Below are 20,084 nucleotides of genomic sequence, written 5' to 3'. Positions count from 1 at the left end.
GAGGGTGTAAATCCTTACGGGAGTAGAAAGCCTCATCTTTCTCCCGCGAAGCGGCTGGTAGTTTCGAACCGCTGACCTTAAGGTTCGCAGCCCGATTTGTAGATTTTTTTATTTCTTACCTGATAACTAAGTTCTAAATATAACATTAAAACTTTCATAATGTTTGCTCATAAACATCTAGAGTAGGCAAGTATTCCAGCAAGCACATAACAGTAATAAAAAAAATGCAATGGTCTTAAAATACCAGCAAAAATCTGCCATTAGATATATATTTTCTTTCTGGTCAAAAGAGCTCCCATGATGACAGATCTACGTGGCTCCTTGTGACACAGTGAGGGTAGAACACGTAATGACAAGTTAACTCCTGAGTCAGTTTGTCAAAGAGTAAATCCTTAATAGATCATCTAGTGGAGTAGATGTTTGACACTTAATAGTAGGACTTCAACAATTTTTCTCTCTGGTGCTTACCTAAACTCTGTGTATATTGAATAAAGTATTAAAAGGTATTTTCAACCAAATTGATGGAACAAAACAACTTCAAGTGTTACTGTAAACCATTTCACATTTCTAAATAAGAACTTAAAAGAACATTCAATTACATATTGAGAATCTTAAGTTATTTTGATGAATTCTGATCATAAATAAATTATTTTAATCACCCAATATCCAAGTACAAGTTTAATAGGGTACTTCAAAGTCAAAATATTCCTATACCCTATAATGAAGCAAGACAGTTCCATAAGATTTACATACCAAATCTCAGACAAAATAAAATTAAGTCAAAATTCCAATATAAAACTACATAACATATAAAGCATATACAGTTGAACCTAGTCTACTGACAAAACAGAAAATCTACTGCCATCGAGTTGATTGCAACTCACAACAACCCTGTATAGAGAGCAGATCACCTCATTTCTCTCCAACAGAGAAGCTGTTGGCTTTGAACTGCCAGCCCTGTGATTAGCAGATCTATGCCTAAGCAACAGCAAAACCAAGGTCCTTTCTGATAAAAAATACTTCAAAGAAAAAAATAGTCAATAAATTAATTGCGTAAAAAATAAAAACACTTATGTAAATCGAGAACATTATAAACAAATTTAAAATTCAAATAAACTATAAATATGAGTGAAAAAGAAAATATGCTAAGCAATTTTTAATAAAGAAAAATACTAAGGACTCATTAAAAATATGGTCATCAGTCATGAAAAGACAAATGACAGAAAAATTGCCATGTCCAATAAATATAAACCAATATAACAATCAAAGGGATATATGAAATAGCAACATAATAAGAAGCAACTTACCAGATGTTTAAAATGTAAAATGTTGATCATTAGAGAACACAGCAAGACTGTACTATTTTACAGCTGATTATTCTTTGTGCAATCTGTACAAAGGATCTTAAAATGTCTGTAAATTTTATATAACTTTTGACAAGTAATTCCAACCATAGAATTCTATTATAAAGATATAATTTGAAGTGACAGTTTCTCTGTTTCTCGCAATAGCTAACATACACTCACATACATACACAAATTAACAAATCATATAAAAAACAATAACAAAAAGGAAATAAACTTAAATCTCAACAACTAGGGAATGGTTAAGTTATTGATGGTATATCCATGAGGTGTATATGACATGTTTAGTACAATGAATACAAAATTCACTGCATTTGCCAAAATGTTTACTTATCTATAAGCAAAGAACTCATGAGCATTTTATAATTGCTTCTTTATACATGACTGGTAAAATAAATAAATAAATAAATAAATACAGTGAGTATGAACAAACCACAAATGTCAATGTTTGGGTTGGTCCCTTAACAGAACTACTGCCTCATAACTACAGACTGTGTTACTGAACTTTGAAGCTAGATGAATCAACTTGAAATCTCTCTACCAATCTTTTCATTTATGCATAAGGAAACTAAGGACCAGAAAAATAATCTGTGTGAGACTGAGATAGGTGGAAACAGCAAATTTAGGCAAATAAGGTAGGTTTTCTGGTGTGGTACTATAGGATAAGCACTGAAATGCAAGGATGGTTGGAACCGCAAAGTCAGCAGATCAAATTCACCAGCTGGTCCTCAGAAACCCACTAAAACAGAACCAACTCAATGGCACATGACAACAACAAACAACAAGGTAGCTTTAATGGTTGTGGAAACTTTTTGAAAGTGATAGAAATGTCTTGTAATTGAGTATAAGATTCTATGATCCTTTCTTCACCTGAGGAAATAGATCTTCATAGTTCAGTCAGTGCCTAAGTTCCAAGTTCCAAAAATACTCATTCAAATACAAAATTTTGATGTTCGTTTTTATCTCAGACTTCATATCACAAATTCACGAAACAGGGTTTCCTAAACAAATTATCAATGTAAAGGACCTGAAAGAGCATCACCTGGAGCTACCACATCAGAAGATCTTGCTTTCTTCTTATAACAGGAGAATTTCCATTCTGCCTCAAAAAAAACCATTAGCATATCAGAAATGTAATAAGCAATTCTACAAAGATAACATTCAAGGAGCTTACCCCCTTCTCCCTATTTCTTACAGCAGCCTCTCAAAGGAGAAGATACTAATCACCATATTAGTCTTTTTTTTTTTTTCCTGGAAAATGATTAATCATTTTAGTGTTGTTAGTGACATCTGCTCATAGGAATTTTAAAATAAAATGTACTCATTTTATGTGCATAGTTTGAGGAAGTTTTTGAATCTTAATGCTCAATTATAAGACCTTTCTACCACTTTCAAAAAAAAGTTCCCACGTAAGATTTTACAGTGAATTCCTTCCCCTACTCAGTATACAAGGGCAAAACAGATCTGCTTTCTGTTCCTATAATAGTTTAGAATTCCATATAAATATAATCATAAAGCATCACTCTTTTACAGCTAGTTTATTTGACTAAGCACAGAGATTTTTTTTTAAGATTCGGGCTTGGTGTTAATTGTGATGCCATGGGTTTTCATCTACCAGGCTTTTTTGTTTTGTCTCTGGATTTCTAGTTTTTCTAAAATGACCGCTTGTGTCACAATCTGCTAAAGGAATGGTCTGTCTGCTATCCCCATATGAGACTTAAACAGCCCTGGTATGTGTTAAACATACCAGTGGGTTATATGTTGGGCTGCTAATTACAAGGTCAAGACTTTGAATCTACTATGTGCTCAGAGGAAGTAAAGGCTGCTGATTTTACTACCGCAAAGATTCACTGTCTCAGAAACCTTATATAAAGTCACTATGAGTCAAAATCAACTCTGACAGTGGGTTTGCTTTGTTTGGGTCTAAGCAACTTGCAAGGGATCAATTTGCCATGCACATTTACATAAACTGACTGAGGTGGCCCTGCTTAGTAGATGATATTCACTGAGACTTGGATGAGTATTATCTTTACCTGGATGTGCTGGGGACAACTTACCTATCTGAACCTTTATCAGGATTGGCTCGGGTGGGGGGGGGGAGCTACTTAATAACTGATGAAACCCTAAAAGGGGGAGGCTATAGTGGGGCTTCTTGATCTGGGAGAGCTAGGACTGAGCAGAACTTCCCAGCAGAGCTGTCATACAGGTTAAGTAAAGGCTGTATCACTGGACGTAGCACTCACTGAGCTGATGACATGAAAGAAACAGCAGGCAAATATAGCTGAGAGGAGCAGCAGAGAAATGACTGGGAAACTTGAGACTGGCATATGGCCATGGTGGGTGAGTCAGCCCAGAGAGTGAAGGTGGGCACCTTCAGACAGGAGGTTACCAATGGAGCTGGACACCTATAGCCAGCAGTTCACCAACAGGCTGAAAAAGCAGTCAGAGTTCAGCTTGGGCTGATGGACACAGGAGCAGAAATTGGTATGTCTCTGGGTTTATTTGTTGTTACTGTTAAGTGCCACTGAACTGGTTCCAACTCAGGGAATCTGCATAGGGTTTCTGAGGCTGTAAATATCTGAGGATGCAGAGAGCATGAACTTTCTGCTGAGGAGCAGCATGTGGGTTCGAACCACGCACCTTGTCCAGTTCTTATCCTACAGAGCCACCATGCTCCCTCGTGGTTTATAGTTTTTTTTAATTAAATTCATTTTATTATTTTCCCATATCTTTCTTCTCTCATTTTGAGATTGTAATTATACTTATATGAGATTGCTTGATCTTATCCCAGAGATTACTGAGGCTCTTTGAATTTTTAGTCTTTTTTTTTTCTTTTGTGTTTAAGTGTAAGCTTTAACAGTTTCTAATACCATGCCTTCACTGATCTCTTCTTCTAAAGAATCTACTCTTCTGTTAAACTTATTCAGGCTTAACAGCTATTGATTTTTTTAGATATAGAAATTCCATTTGATACTTTTATAATTATCTACTTTTCTTCTCATTGTATTTATCTTTTCTTTTACTGCACAAAATATTTTTCAAAGTTTTTACTAATTTCATGATCTTTGTTATTTTGGTATCTGTCTTCATTGACTGTTTTACTAATATTTTACATCAATAGTAATGATCACATGCTAAACATTATGAGTACTGACTTGTTGCAACAATTAAGAAGAACGAGGCATTGGTTGTTCCATGGTGGGATTCTCACCTTCCACGCAACAGACCCGGGTTTGATTCCCATTCATCAGTGGAAGCTATTATAATTAACAGTGTTCATTGGAGCTTTTGGACTCCTGGTTTGGCTCTAAGGGATCAGTACTGAACTGTGAACCATGAGGTTGACAGTTCAAACCCACCAGCTGGTCCTCGAAAACCCTATACAGAGTCGCTATGAGTTGGAACAGACTTGATGGCACTTAACAACAACATTGGAGTTTTCACACTAAGAAGGACTTGGAAAAAAGATATTACAACCTACTCCCCAAAATCAGCCCAACAGGGCATTTTTACCCAGAAATCACAGCTGCCAGAGCCCAGCAAGTCCAGCTGGCCTGTGGTAGTCACCTGGGTTCCATGGAGCTGCACGCTGTCCCGGCATGGCAGGGAGGATGGTGCCGAGCGGGCGTGGGCCTGCACTGGGGAGTTAGCCAGCGGCTATGCTGATACCTGGCCAGCCAGGCCAGGGTGCCGCTGCCCTAGTGACTGGGTGATGCTGATGAGAACAATGTTGACCATTCACCCCCTGAAGAACCTGAAGCTGTACATCAGCAGCTGGTGGTCTTCATAATCAGTGTCAGTGCTATGGTGATTGCTTTCCTGACCCTGGGCTACTTCTTCAAAATCAAGGAGATCAAGTCACCGAAGATGACAGAGGACTGGAACACCTTTCTGCTATGCTTCAATTACTTGGACTTGTGTGTATAAGAGAACGAGACGCTGAAGCACCTCACCAACGAAAGTACCGTTCCAGAAGGCACAGTGAGCAGCGGGCAGGGCAGGGTCTCCACCCTGCCCACCCCCACCAGGCCCTGGAAGACTCAGGCCCACTCAACATCTCAGTGGCCATCACCCTGACTCTGGACCCTCTCCGACCTTTCGGAGGGTACTCTCACAACGCCACCCACCTGTACTCGACCATCTCTAGGCATTAGATCAGACTCCCAGGCAGAGAGGTTCACGAGGAGATCAACATCACCTTCATGCTGCCCAAGGCCTAGAACGCTAATGATGGTGCTCTCCACTGGCACTGCGAGCAGGTGGTGTGGACGGCTTGCATGACCCTCACTGCTGCTCTCGGCATGTTCCCTGCCACCGTGCACCCACTGCACTGTGTCCCTGACACATACAGCAACGCCACGCTCTGGTACACTATCCTCACCACTGCCAGAGATGCCAATACAAAATATGCTCAAGACTACAACTCATTCTGGTGTTACAAGGGGGACACTGGAAAAGTCTACCATGCTTTGAACCCCTAGCTCATGGTCATCGTTCCAGATGACGATCATTCCCTCATAAACCTGCACCTCATGCACACTAGCTACTTCCTCTTCATGATGGTCATAACCAGGTTTTGTTAAGCCATTATCAAAGGCAGACAAAGCAAATACGTCAGAGCAATCCAGAATTTTGTCCTGAGAAGGGGGCTTTGACTAAGCCTAACCCCCATCTGTTTCTGAGAGAGACAGAAAGAACCACAATAATTACCTGCTGCACCTGGCCCGGGCCTGGGCGCTCCGTGAATACGTTGTCTTGTAATGTTGGGTTATTCACCAAAGACATTTCAAGTGCCTGTAACTGATTTGATTATATTTATAAAAACCAATTCAAAATTGGTTAGAAGATGCACGTGCTTTGCGCCGGGCGCAGCCGGAGCAAACTACCCTCACCAGCAGACTCGGTCCAGGTGTCTACGTTGTGCCAAAGAGTGTCTGCGGGTCTCACAGCCTTGGAGCAGGCCCTGATGCTTACCAGGGCCACAGGAAGTTTTGCTGCTGGTGGGGTTGAGATCTGCTGTGGTTCCGCCCAGTCTGTACAGAATGTTTGAACCAGTCTGCACCTTCCACATACAACACTGCATTTCTAAAGCCTGTGATCCATTTTGTTGATTGAATGTATCCGTCTGTTGCTGAATAATACAGCAACAATAATATGTTTCTCTCTTGTTTCGCTTACAAGGAAACATCTCTATCTTTCTAGATTTTTTTTTTTTCTTTCCTTTTTTTTAAAAAAAAAAACTAAACAAAAATAAAGTAGTCACATTTGAATACTAAAAAAAAAAAATCAGCGAAATAAATTCCTACACACTCTAAGTGTGTAATTCACGTTCATGGGGATGTCATAGGAACAGGTTGCATTTTGTTCCATCGCCATGAGCTGGAGGCCGACTCAATGGCAGCTAACAACAAGGTAAGAATACAACCTAGCACTAGTTTACCCTTAATGCTAAATTCTAACATTCATGAGCTCTACTAAATAAATACCCAGTGTATGAAATGAGGTTGGAAAGAATTTGAAACTACCTCAACCCTCTATGTAGGTTAAGGGAACTGTTCAGTTCATAGCATCCTAACAGTAGTGTTTGATTGGCCTCATGGAAGTTTACATTACAAATTTTCAGCCACCGAGGCAAAGGGAACTCATATGAAGATTTCTGAAACGCTCTCTTTACGTATCTCCCCGTGCCCCAATACTTGTTGTTATTGGGTGCTGTAGAGCCAGCTCCAACTCATAGTGATTCTGTACAAGGTTTCTGAGGAGCAGTTGGTGAGTTTGAACTGCCAACCTTGTGGTTCAAACCAATTTTATGGTCCTATGCTTATCCTACAGTGCCACAACAGGACCCCCAAGTACATTACACTTCACTGTAAATCAACCAAGAGATCTGAAAACCTATCAAAAACACACCAATTTCTGGTACTATCCCCTGCAAATTTCACCTTCTGGGAACTCCTATCTCTACCTCCTCAACTTTGAACTGAAGGAACTAAATTTTTGAAGTAATTTAGATATTTTTGTTGGAAACTTTGTATTGTGAATTGAGTGACAGTTTACAGAGCGGATCATTAGTTTTATATCCAACAAATCACAATGATTGCAACCCTCTCCATGTAATAAAGTTTTCCCACTTCCTTACAATGGCTCCTACCTCCATTCCACCCTCCTTCCGAGACCCTCTGAACCTTATTTCCAAATAAATATTGCCCTTGTGATGTTGTATGGTTTACCATCCATGGTGAACACACCCCACTAGTGTTCTGTTACCCTTATATAGCAATCCACCATTTGGTTGAAATTTGGGCCACAAAAGCCTGTTCCATTCCAGACCTGAAGGGTGACCTGGTATGTCCCAGGTTTCTCTGGTATTTTTCTGACCAGCAAACCAGTTTTTGTTTTTCAATAATTTTGAGTTGGGGTCCACATTGCCTTTCACTCTATCTGGGAACTTCTAATAGGAATATGATATATTTATAAACCCAACTTTTGTTAAATAGTCACAAACCTCTATCCTGATTCTCTGTAACATCAACTCATTTTATAAGTTTGTATGATTGTCTGTGGGAGTGGTGGAAGACAGCAATATCTTGTTTCCCTTAGCAATGTACAGATTAAACCATTTCCAAGATTAAATCATCAGAAAGTTACAAAAGCAGTGAAGCTGATATTGTGGGCAATCAACTACTGTTTAATTTGCAATTACATACACAATGTAGAAACTAAGATTTTCAGTCTCCAGAGTACTGCAATCAAAGCAGTTGCTATAAAACAATTCAAGAGAGAAAAAAGGATCATATATAATCAACTAATATGAAATAAAGAATCATAAAATCTAGAGCATTAATCTCCCAAATTAAGAAAAGTAGTTGCGGTGTTGTAGGATAAACACTGGACTGCTAAGTGTAGTAAGGTCAACGGTTCAAACCCACCAGCTACTCCTTAGAAACCCTACAAAGGGTCTGAGTCAGAACGAATTCGAAGGCACTTAACAACAACAGTTTGTTTTATAATTTCAGAACATACTGATAAAGTTTTTATTATCCAGTCTTAGCTCCCTCACATCTGGAATTTGCAATTAAAACTGAAATGCACTCAAGCTTGGAAGCCATCAAGTGCCTGATATTGCTGCTATCGTTAAGTGCCGCTGAGTAAGTTCAGACTCATAGAAAGCCTGTACAGGGTTTCTGAAGAGCAGCTAGTGAGATTGAACTGCCATCCTTGTGGTTCAAACCGATTTTATAATCCTGTGTTTATCCTACAGTGCCACAACAGGATCCCCAGGTGCATTACACTTTAATGTAAGTCATCCAAGAGATCTGAAACCTTATCAAAAACACACCAGTCTTTTTGTTGCTGTTCCTAATAACACAAACTGAATTACAATATTATGTTTAGTATAACCAAGAGCCTATCAGCAAACATTTAAGCTATATAACGTGAAAACTTTGTATATAGTGGTTCATTACCAAAAAGGGACATAACATGAAGAAATTTTTTTTTTTTTTAATTGTAAGAAAAGGTAGTACTCTATTGAGCATCGCAGACAAAGTGGAGATATGACCTGCGCTTCAGCAAAAGACCTTCTGATCTGGTGGCCCACCATGTGTACTAAATATCAATAGATTATCTCAAGAACATGATTTTTGTCTCACAAAGAAGTCCTACAGCTACAGAAAATCCCAGAATCTACGTCCCAATAACAGCATTTAATAGCATACTAGAAACCCTTTAGTGTAATCAAGAAAGCTTTATTTTCCAAAATAATCATTTTTAAAGTATACAAAAAATACACATTAAAGCTATACCATCTGGAACACCTTCTGTTTAGAGCTTTTTAGAGCAAAAATGCTCTGTGTGTAGAAAATATTGTTGCAATATTTTTCACTCTAAATCTACTCATGCTATGCATGCAGAGAAAATTGCCATGAAGATTAAAATATCTATCTAAGTAGTGACTACGTTCAATGGATGGCCATCAATTTATGGACTTTCCTGGTTCAGAGGGTTTTTTCTCTTTTTTGCCGTTAAGAAACATCAAAATACTTTAGTACTTTAATCAGAGGTAGATAAGGATAAGGAAAAACATGTGAAATTAATTCATTACACTCATTTTTATGATTTGTAATTTTGGTTCAAGCTGTTCCTAGGAAAAATAAAGATTAAACTTATAACTAACTTAAGAGTTAGCTTTCTATTATTCCACAATCAACAGGTACACATAGCTTAAAGCCTATTCCAACAACATCTGACCGTATGTATGTTCATGCTCCCAAGAGGCAGTTTTTATTTTTGGAAATGCAGCACTCCTTTTATTATTGCCCCACAAATGTGCATAGAAGACACCAGGCCCCCAAGGCGAACTAGCAGGAGGACCCCAGGGTGCATTCAATCCCAGCCCCACCTCCTCCTGGCTTCATAAACCAACCCAATCAATAGCCTTGCAGTTTTTGACTTCTGGGGCAAGGCAGCACTGGAGAAAGTCCCTCCCCTCCTGCTGGGGGCAGGCTGTGGGGGCAGCCAGCCCAGGGCACTTATCTATGGGCCTCAGGTGGTAGTAGCTGCACAAGATCAGGCAGTGGCTGCACCAACACGGTGGAAGCAGCCAGAACCACCACTAGCCACACTCCCTGCACCTAGGGTCCCCAGCAACCTCTCTGTCCTCCGTTCCTGTACACCTGCCCTCAACCACCTGTCACCTAGTCCAGCAGAACAACCAGGAAGACCAGTCTCCTGTATCCTGTTCAATACAGCTTTCAACTTTATCCACTAGGCTCCCATAATGTTTTGATATAACAGGCCTTACAGGCTCTGGTAGCGTAGTGGTTACGAATCGGGCTGTGAACCGCAAGGTCAGCAGTTCGAAACTACCAGCGGTTCCGCGGGAGAAAAATGAGGCGTTCTGCTCCCGTAAAGATTTACAGCCTCGGAAACCCTGTGCAGGGTCGCTATGAGTCGGAACCGACTCCACGGCACTCAACAACAACAACAACAACAACAACAGGTATTTCACTAAACATAGCCTGTACATAATACGATATTTGCAAAATGTCCATATTGTGTAACATCCTAGATTACGAGTTGGTTGCAAACCACAAAGTCAGCAATTCAAATCTACCAGTTACTACGCGGATAGAAAGATGAGGCTTTCTGCTCCTGTAAAGGTTTACAGTCTTGGAAACCCTATACAGGGTCATTAAGTCCAAATCGACTTGATGTCAAACAACCACCAATATGTGGACATTAAGTGACAAAATCCTGTACTTTAGCTTACAGTCTTATTTCCCAAGGTGCAAATAGATCAAAAACAGATTAAAAAGACAATACAGTGAAATTCTTAAGTTTGCAAGGAACTGAAATAGTTCTTAAACAATCACATCTAAAAATCAATTGGTAAAGTTCTCAACTACAAGCCGAGAAGCCAATAGTTCAAACCCACCAGGCACTCCACAAGAAAAAGTGACAGTCTGCTTCTGTCAAGATTACAACCTTAAAAACCATGTGGCAGTTCTACTGTCCTGTAGGGTCGCTATCAGAATCTACTCAATGACAAAGAGTTTAGGTTGGAGTTTTTTGGTCTAAGTACTGGGGACAGAAGCATATACTCCCTATCTTATTCAGTGATACTACGTATGGTGCGGTGGGATAAAGCACGGAACCACAAGGTCAGTATGAACCACAGGGTTGGCAGTTCAAACTCACCAACTGCTCTGTGAAAACCCTATACAGGGTTGCTATATGTTGGAACAGACTCAACAGCACTTAACAAAAACAGTAATAATCACCACCATTCATAGTTATCAAGGCCCAAATCTCAGAACTCATTTTTATCTCTTATTTCACAAAGAAAATGATGACTATCAGATTGGTAGTCTTTGCATCCCATAACCAGACCTAAAAAGCAACCAAAATCGAAAACTAACACCAATCCCTTCTTTCTTCCTATAAAAAGGGAAGGGTCTTGTTCTCTTAACACCTCTCTTATGCCTTCAGTCTCTCCCTTTTTATGCTCTCTCCTATGAGAATTTAAAACTTAAAATGTTCAAAAGTCTCTTAAAAGAAATTGTACACATCTCCCTTCCTTAGTCAAATCCCTTTACCTCATTAATCCTATTAACCTACATGGATCTCAGACAAACTGACCTCAGAAGCAGTCTCAGTCAATTCCCACCCCTGGTGGAGTGCTGTAGGATAAGCACTGGACTGCTAATCTCAAGGTTAACAGTTCAAACCCACCAGCTGCTCCTTAGAAATCCTATACAGGGTTGCTATGAATCAGAACTAGTTAGACATCACTTAATAACAACCTTAATACAATCCGGTTTCTGGTTTCCTCAAAGTCTTCAAATAGCTGCAGAGTTCATTATCCAATAAGATATCTGTTCTTGTGGGGCCTGTCTCTTATGGAGTAATTGACTACTTTTAACAGTTTCTTACTTCTTAAAATATTCCTTTTCTATGCTTTCTCATACCATTCTTATGAAATTTCTCACCTCACTGTCTGGGATAAAGATGCTTAGTTCTTATAGGGCAGTGTCACCTCCTTAACAACTCCACACCACCCCCAAAATAACATGTATTTATCAGTACTTTTAACACATGACTTCCTCCCATACCATTGTATACCCTCCATAAGTGATTTGCCTTCTCCCTTCTATATACTGATAACTCCACAATCTGAATCTCCCCTTTTTAACACTTTCATAACATCATATCCATAAAAGCAGCGTCCCCTAGTAATCTCTCCTTAGCACCTCATGTTCAGCATATTTAAACCAATTTATTATGTCCCAGGATCTCTCCAGTCCTAACTTTTCAAATTCTCTCTTTATGGGAGATCTATTTTTGATGCCTTTGAGTTGTGGTGTTGGAGGAGAATACTAAAAGTGCCATGGACTGCCAAAAGAACCAATAGATCTGTTTTGGAAGAAGTGCAACCAGAGTGTGCCTTAGAGGCCAAGATGGCTAAACTTCGTCTCTCATACTTTGGACATATTGTCCGGAGGGAAAAGTCGCTGGAGAGGGATGTCATGCTGAGTAAGGTGGAGGGTCAGAGAAAAAGAGGAAGACCCCCAATGAGATGGATCGGCCAGGTGGCATCATTGATAGCATCAAGTGTGGCAGCAGTAGTGAGGTTGGCCCAGGATCGGGCAGTGTTTTGTTCTGCTGTGCATGGGGTCGCTATGAGTCAGTTCCGACTCGATGGCACCTGACTACAATAACATTTTTTCACAAAATTTGTTTTTGTTATTTGTCCTTGAATGGATCAAACTCATAGCAACCCCAAGTACAAAAGAATGAAACACAATCCGGCCTGATGCCATCCTCACAATCATTGCTACGTTTAAGCTCATTGTTGTAGTCATTTTCTCAATCCATCATATTGAGGGGCTTCCTCTTTTTCACTGGCCTTCTACTTATCAAGCATGATGTTCTTCTCCAGGGTCCTCCTAATAATAATACATCCAAGGTATATGGGACGAAGTTTTGCCTTCCTTGCTTCCAAGAAGCATCTTGTATGCACTTCTTATAACACAGATTTGTTAGTTCTCCAGGTTATCGTGGTTAAGTGTCGTTGAGTCAATCCTAACTCATAGCGACCCTGTATAGGGTTTCCAAGAGGCAGCAGGTGAGCTTGAACCACCGACCTTGAAGTTCAAATGACTTTAAGTCTGACCCATTAGCCCACAGTGCGACACCAATTCTTCAGGTAGTTTATAGTATATTCAATATACTGCCCCAACAGCCATAATTGTACAGTCTTCCTTATTTAGTGTCCAGTGAATATGAAGTGACTGAAATACCACAGATTGCATTAAGCACATTTCAGTCTTCAAAGTGACATCTTTGCACTTAACAATTTAAAGCGGTCTTTTGAAGCAAAGTTACCACAATGTGATATGCCCTTTGAATTTTTTATTGTTGTATTCATGAGCATTCACTTTAGATGCAAGTAAAAAGAAATCCTTTTTAACTTCAAACTTTTCTCCCTTTATTGTGATGGTGCTTACTGTTGAGGATTTGTGTCTTCTCTACATTGAGTTGTAATCTATACTGAAGGCTGTATGTAGTCTTTAATTCTCATCAGGAATTGCGTCAAATCCCCTTGCTTTCAGCAAACAACACGGTATCATCTACATGTCACAGGATGTTAATGAGCCTTGCTTCAATCCTGATACCACATCTTCTATCTACAGTCCAGCTTTTGGGGTTATAAGGTAGCACACAGACTGAACATGTATGGTGAAAAGATATGACCCTGATGAACACCCTTCCTGATTTTGACCCACTCAGTATTCCCTTGTTCCAAAGAATACTTGTTGGTCTATATAGAGATTGCACATGAGCACAATTGTTATGAAATCCCCATTCTTCACAATGTTATTATTGGTTTCTTATAGTCCACAAAGTCAAATGCCTTTGCACAGTCAATAAAATATAACATCTTTCTGATATTCTCTGCTTTCAGTCAAGATCCATCTAATGGCAACAATGATCTGTATGGCTCATGCGTTCTCTTCTGAATCAGGCTTGAGTTTCTGGCAGTTCCCAGTCAATATACTATTGCAACTGTTTCTGAATTCACATTTTTACTTGTGTATGATATTAATGATACTATTTGATAATTTAAACAGTCTGTTGGGCCATCTTTCTTAGTAATGGGCAAATCCTGGTAATGGGACCTTTAGCCTTATTGTTCCCCAGTGTCTTCAATGCACCTTGGACTTCTTCCTTCAGTACTATTTATTCTTAATCATATGCTACCTCCTGAAATGTCTTTAAGTCAACCAACTCTTTTGGGTATAGTTGCTCTGTGTATTTATTTCATCTTCTTTTGATGTTTCCTGCACTGTTCAATATTTTGTCCATAGAATTTTTCAATATCACAACTTAAGGCTTGATTTTTTTTTTCTTCAGTTCTTTCAGTTTAAGAAATGCCAAGCGTGTTCTTCTGTTTTTGTTTTCTAATTCCAGGTCATTATGTTTGAGCCCACTGTAGCAGTCCCTGTTAACAATCCATCTTGTTGGACATTTTCCAACTGACTCTCTACCTCTGTCAAGCGTGTAGTCACCATTGATATTCATGAAAAAGGTAACAACAATAAATAAATACTTGTTGTTGTCAGGTGCCATTGAGTCGGAACAGACTCATAGCGACCCCATGCACAGCAGAACGAAATAATGTCTGATCCTGGGCCAACCTCACTACCGCTGCCACACTTGAGTCCATCGACACTGTCACCTGGCCAATCCATCTCGTTGGCGGGCTTCCTTTTTTTCTCTGACCCTCCATCTTAGCAAGCATGATATCCTTCTCCAGTGACTGTTTCCTCGTGACAATATGTCCAAAGTATGAGAGACAAAATTTAGCCATCTTGGCCTCTAAGGAGCACTCTGACTGCACTTCTTCCAAAACAGATCTTTTGGTTCTTTTGGCTAAATAAGTACTTAATCTTACAAATTCTGCCATGTGATCTCTTCTGTTATTTCTATAACCAAGGCCATATTTTCCAACTACCGATCTTTCCTCTTTGACTCCAACTTTCACATTCTAAACAAAAAATATGTACCTACAGATATATGTGTGCATACGTAAACAAATATATAAATAGTGGGACTGCCACAATGGTATGCTCTTTGTTCTTTCAAGGTCTTTAACCCAGTGCATTTACAATACTTGTCCATGAACTTTTTGTCACCTTGCCTACCGTAGCACTTTAGGACAAGCACTGTACTGCTAACCACAAGGTCAGCAGTTCTAACCCACGAGCCACTCCTTAGAAATGCTGTGCAGGGTTGCTATGGGTCAGAACTGACTCAACAGTACTTACCAACAAGCCTAACTGAAGGGCATCACATATTTAGACTTTTATTATTATTATTATTTCATAAAAGTATGATTGAATATCAAAATAAAAGAGGAAAAATAGTCAATTCTATAAAACCAGAAAAATAAAAATTCCATTTATGTTCTACCTTTAATTTTGGCCTTTGTCAATAAATAAAATATAGCTTTACATAGGATAATCAAGGGCTGCTAACCACAAGTTCGGCAGTTCAAACCTACCAGCTGCTTCTCGGAAACCCTATACAAGGTTACTATGAAATGGAGTTAACTTGACAGGACATTAACAACAACAGTGTACGTGTGTGTATGGGAGGAATATAAGACTTTCTGCTCACTTAAACATTCACAGCACTAGAAACCTTATACTGGGTCCTTATAATTATGTCAGAACTGATTAAAAGGAACTTAATAACAATATGTCATACAGCCAGGCTCCTAATACCTGTATCAACTTAATCCTTGAGGAAGTGTCATATGCATTTATAGGTAAATTAACTCATTTGTCTAATAAAAATTAAAATAATCTTTAGGTTGTTAAATTAGAGAATGATCCTGTTTTGATTTCAAACTGAATATTCCCTCAATACGATTTAGGCATAATAAGACTCCTGGTGTAGCACTCTGGGTTAATTTGCTGGATTGCAAAGTCGGTTTGAACCACAGGGTTTATGGTTCAAGCTCACCAATTGTTCCTTAAAAACCCTGCACAGGGTCGTTATGGGTGGGAACCAACCCAAAGACACTTAACAACAACAAGTGCTTAAAATATTGTCTGGCTCATGATAACTTCTATACAATCTCATCATAGCATTTTTGTTATTATAAAACTATCATCAGATTGGACAAACTGAAAAACAAGCAAATGAAGATACACGCATACAGTCAATAAAGTTGTTTTCAGATGGTGCATATTAACTATACGTATTGAAAGAGACTGAAGGAAAATGACTTGGCCAGCTATTTTCCCTATTATATTTTCTACTGCTACCCTAGCACATTCTTTGATCTGTACTCTTCTAAAAATACATGGTAGCAACATATATAGACTGTAGGATAAACACTTGAGTGGAAGGTCGGTTTGAGCAGCAAGGTTGGCGGTTCAAACTCACCAGCCATTCCATGGAAACACTACACAGGGTCACTATGTGTTGGAACTGACTCGATGGCACTTAACAACAACAACTCTAGCACATTCTTTGCTCAGTACTTTTCTAAAAATACTTGTAACACGTATAGACAAAACACTTGAAGAATATTAGCAAAACCACAATGAATCAGCTGTAACCACTATAACAAAACACAGTCTTCTCAGTTCCAAATCTTGCATTCATGGGGAAGTATAAGGGATACAGAAAGTATTAAGTAAAAGCTAATCAAATTGAGTAATTCTAATCCACATTTGCTACAAATTAACTTCATAAAATGCATGTATCACTAAAATCCACACTCAAATCCTTCACAGACTAAACATGGTAGAAAAACACCTTGGATATAATAAATAACCTGATTCAAAAATTAAAACAAAATAAATTCAAACATTATGTTCTACATGTTTAATAATGTAACATTTAAAAAAAAAAACAAAACAAGCAAACAGAAAACAACAAATGATGGCCAGGGTGCAAAGGGACTGGGACCCTCCTACATTGCTAGCAAGACTGTAAAATGGTACAATCACTAAGTAAAATGGTATGGCGCGTCATCAAAAAGCTGGAAATAGAAATACAGTAAAATCCAGTATTTCCTCTACTTGGTAAACAAGAAATAAAAGCCATAACATGCGTAGACATATGCACAGGTAGCAGGTAGCTGTCATTTCATAAATATTAATAGTTAAGTATGGAAACTGAATTTGTGCAAACACTTGATTCACTCAGCTGCTAACCACGACGTTAGAGATTCAAATTCATCAATAGGTGCTTCAGAAGAAAGGCCTGGTGATCTACTTCCAAACTATGATTTTAAACCCTATGGAGCACAGCTCCACTCTGATACACATATGGAGTTGCCAGGAGTCAGAATCAACTCCCCAGCAATCGTTTTATAATTCCTGAAAATATAAGTACAAAGGGTATTAAAAGTATAAGTGAAAGCTCCTTTATCTGGTATCAAAAACAATCAAAATCTAAAGTGTCATCAGCAATCAAACACCCAGATATTTGTTGTTGTTAAGTGCCATTAAGTCAGTACAGACTGATCGTGACCTTACAAACAAACAAAACTAAATGTTGCCCGGTCCTTGGTCCTGCGCCAACCTCACAATTGTTGACACATTTGAGATCATTGCTGCTGCCACTGTGCCAATCCTTCTTATTGGGGGTCTTCCTCTTTTTCTTTGATCCTCCACTTTATCAAATATAATATTCCTCTCCAGCAACTAGTCCCTCCTGACAATATGTCCGAAGTATGAGAGACGAAGTCTGGCACTCCTGGCTTCCAAGGAGCATTCTGGCTTCAAACACAGATTAGTTTGTTCTTCTGGCAGTCCAAGGTACTTTTAATAGTCTCCTCCAACACCATAACTCAAATGCATCAGTTCTTCTATGGTCTTCCTTATTCACATTCCAATTTACACATGCATATGAGGTTACTGAAAATACCATGGCTTGAATCAGGTGCATCTTAGTCCTCAAACTGACATCTTTACTCTTCAGCACTTTAAAGAGGTTTCATGCAGAAGATTTGCCTACTGCAAAACATTGTTTGATTTCTTGACTGCTGCTTCCAATGAGTTTTGATGGTTGATCTGAGAAAAATGAAGTTTCTGACAACTTCAACCTGTTCTCCATTTAAATGGGTAATTTTTGCTCCTGTGGTGAGGATTTTTGTTTTCTTTACATTAGGTGCAAGCCATACCAAAGGCTGTGCTCTTTGATCTTCTTCAGTAAGTATTTTAAGTCCTCTTCACTTTCAGCAAGCAAAGTTGTATCATCTGCATGTCACAGGTTGTTAACAAGTCTTCTTCCAATCCTGATGCAACATTTATCTTCATATAACCCAGCTTCTCTGATTATTTAATCAGATACAGACCAAATAATTATGGTGAAAGTACACAACCCTTTGCTAATTTAAAACTATTCAGTTTTTAAACTATTCTGTTCGAACAACTGCCTCTTGGTCTATGTGCAAATTCCTCATGAGCACAATTAACTGTTCAGGAATACACATTTTCTGCAATGTTGCCCATAGCATGTCATGATCCACACAATTGAAAGCTTTTGTGTAGTTATCAAAGCACTGGTAAGCATCTTTCTGGTATTCTCTGCTTTCTGCCAAGATCCATAAGTTGTTGTTGTTAAGTGCTGTCAAGTCAGTTCTGACTCATAGACACCCTTCTAATTATGTCTGTAACTTAAAAAGCACGATCTGACACAAACATCTAATCACAATATGCTGGCTGTCTAAAGCTGCCGATGTTCTCTCAGGTAATTTAAGAGACGATAGCTCAGATAAGTGGTGAAAGTCATTACCCTAGTCAGCAGACAGGAAAATAACTAGGGAAGACGGTATCACTCTCTAGATATACACACTCACATACACAGATAAACATATATTTATTGAAAATGATTTTTCACTGTTAGAAAATGAAACATTCTGTATCAGTGCAATTAAGGCATTTTTTAAAAAGAACATAACAATAAATCCGGGGGAAGGAGAGGGGAACTTGATCAAGAAACTATACCAAGTTCTATAAGATCAATTCTTGTTTGCTAGATTATTCTCTTCCTCTTGACTTCTACATGTTGAAAATCAATCTGTCTGTTCCTTTGCTACATAATATGCTCATGACTCCCAAATTTATATTTTCAGTTGCAACCGCACTCAATTTCAGGCCTAAATGTTCAAGTGTTTAGTCAGTGGTTCCACTCTACTACTTTTAATTTTGGTCCTTGCTATCAACCACAATTACAACAAAAACAACAAAGTACCTACATTGAAAATGCATTTACAATGATCAAACTGATTCTAAATAAATGTAATTGAATGTCCCAAAGGATTTATGTATATAGGAAAATTAAGTAATTAACAACATTTATGGATATGTCACAAATATATGTAAACATCTTTGGAGAAAATGTTTATGAGTAAATACATATATATGTACAACATTTATGGATATGTCACAAATATATGTAAACATCTTTGGAGAAAATGTTTATGAGTAAATACATATATATGTATATGATCCAGAAAATTGACAATTTTACAGTGTAGGTACTCAACCCAGAAAATACCCAGAATATTTCATGTCTCCCGATGAGTTGTTGAAATAAAGACAAAAGCAAAAATGTTATCACTTACCTTCCTTTTTCTACTAAGATCAAGACTTCCAATTTTTCCCCATTTTGAACTATTGTTCTGATTGCTGGAGAGGTACAAGAAAAGCACACGTAAGTTTTTAATGAACTGAAGGATGAAGAATTACTTTACCCAAAGAATTTGGTTTTTGTCCCTTATTCCAGAGAGATAATTTCTAAACTCTTTATATATTTATTTTAAACCTTTTACTGTGAATTGAGTGACAGTTTACATGGCAGAACATCAGTCTTGTATCAACCAATCATATTTTGTTTCACTGCAATGATTCTAATATCGTCTATGCACCATTGTCTAATAGTATTTGCCTCTACTTCTTTTTTTTTTGATATACACAAAAGCACACAGGAATATATCATCTTTTAACAACCAAAAGGCACATTCTGGAAGCCAACCTCCCGACCACCAGCACACAGCCTTTCTCTTTCCCTGAGTCTAGAGCCCTTAGTGGCTCAATCTCTCCAGGCCATCACCTCTACATCTCTGGTGTCGCAGCTTCTCTGGTTAGGGTCCCACATTCCACTCCTGCACTCCTCTAAAACTGTTCATATTTTGAG

At 38.5% G+C, this 20,084-nt stretch overlaps 1 protein-coding gene and 1 pseudogene across 1 annotated transcript in view; one reads left to right on the top strand and one right to left on the bottom strand.

The window, feature by feature from the left end:
• ARAP2 (ArfGAP with RhoGAP domain, ankyrin repeat and PH domain 2) overlaps positions 1 to 20,084 on the bottom strand; it is a 339,747-nt gene that overhangs the window by 109,350 nt on the left and 210,313 nt on the right. The window contains exon 18 of the mRNA XM_006874336.1: positions 19,513 to 19,576. Coding sequence (XP_006874398.1) covers positions 19,513 to 19,576 — 64 coding nt within the window. The remainder of the gene's footprint in view (positions 1 to 19,512; positions 19,577 to 20,084) is intronic.
• On the top strand, positions 5,092 to 6,168 carry LOC102842572 (annotated as a pseudogene).

This window comes from Chrysochloris asiatica, unplaced genomic scaffold, assembly GCF_000296735.1.
Source record: "Chrysochloris asiatica unplaced genomic scaffold, ChrAsi1.0 scaffold00269, whole genome shotgun sequence".
NCBI lineage: Eukaryota > Metazoa > Chordata > Mammalia > Afrosoricida > Chrysochloridae > Chrysochloris > Chrysochloris asiatica.
This window is presented reverse-complemented; position numbering and strand designations above follow the sequence as displayed.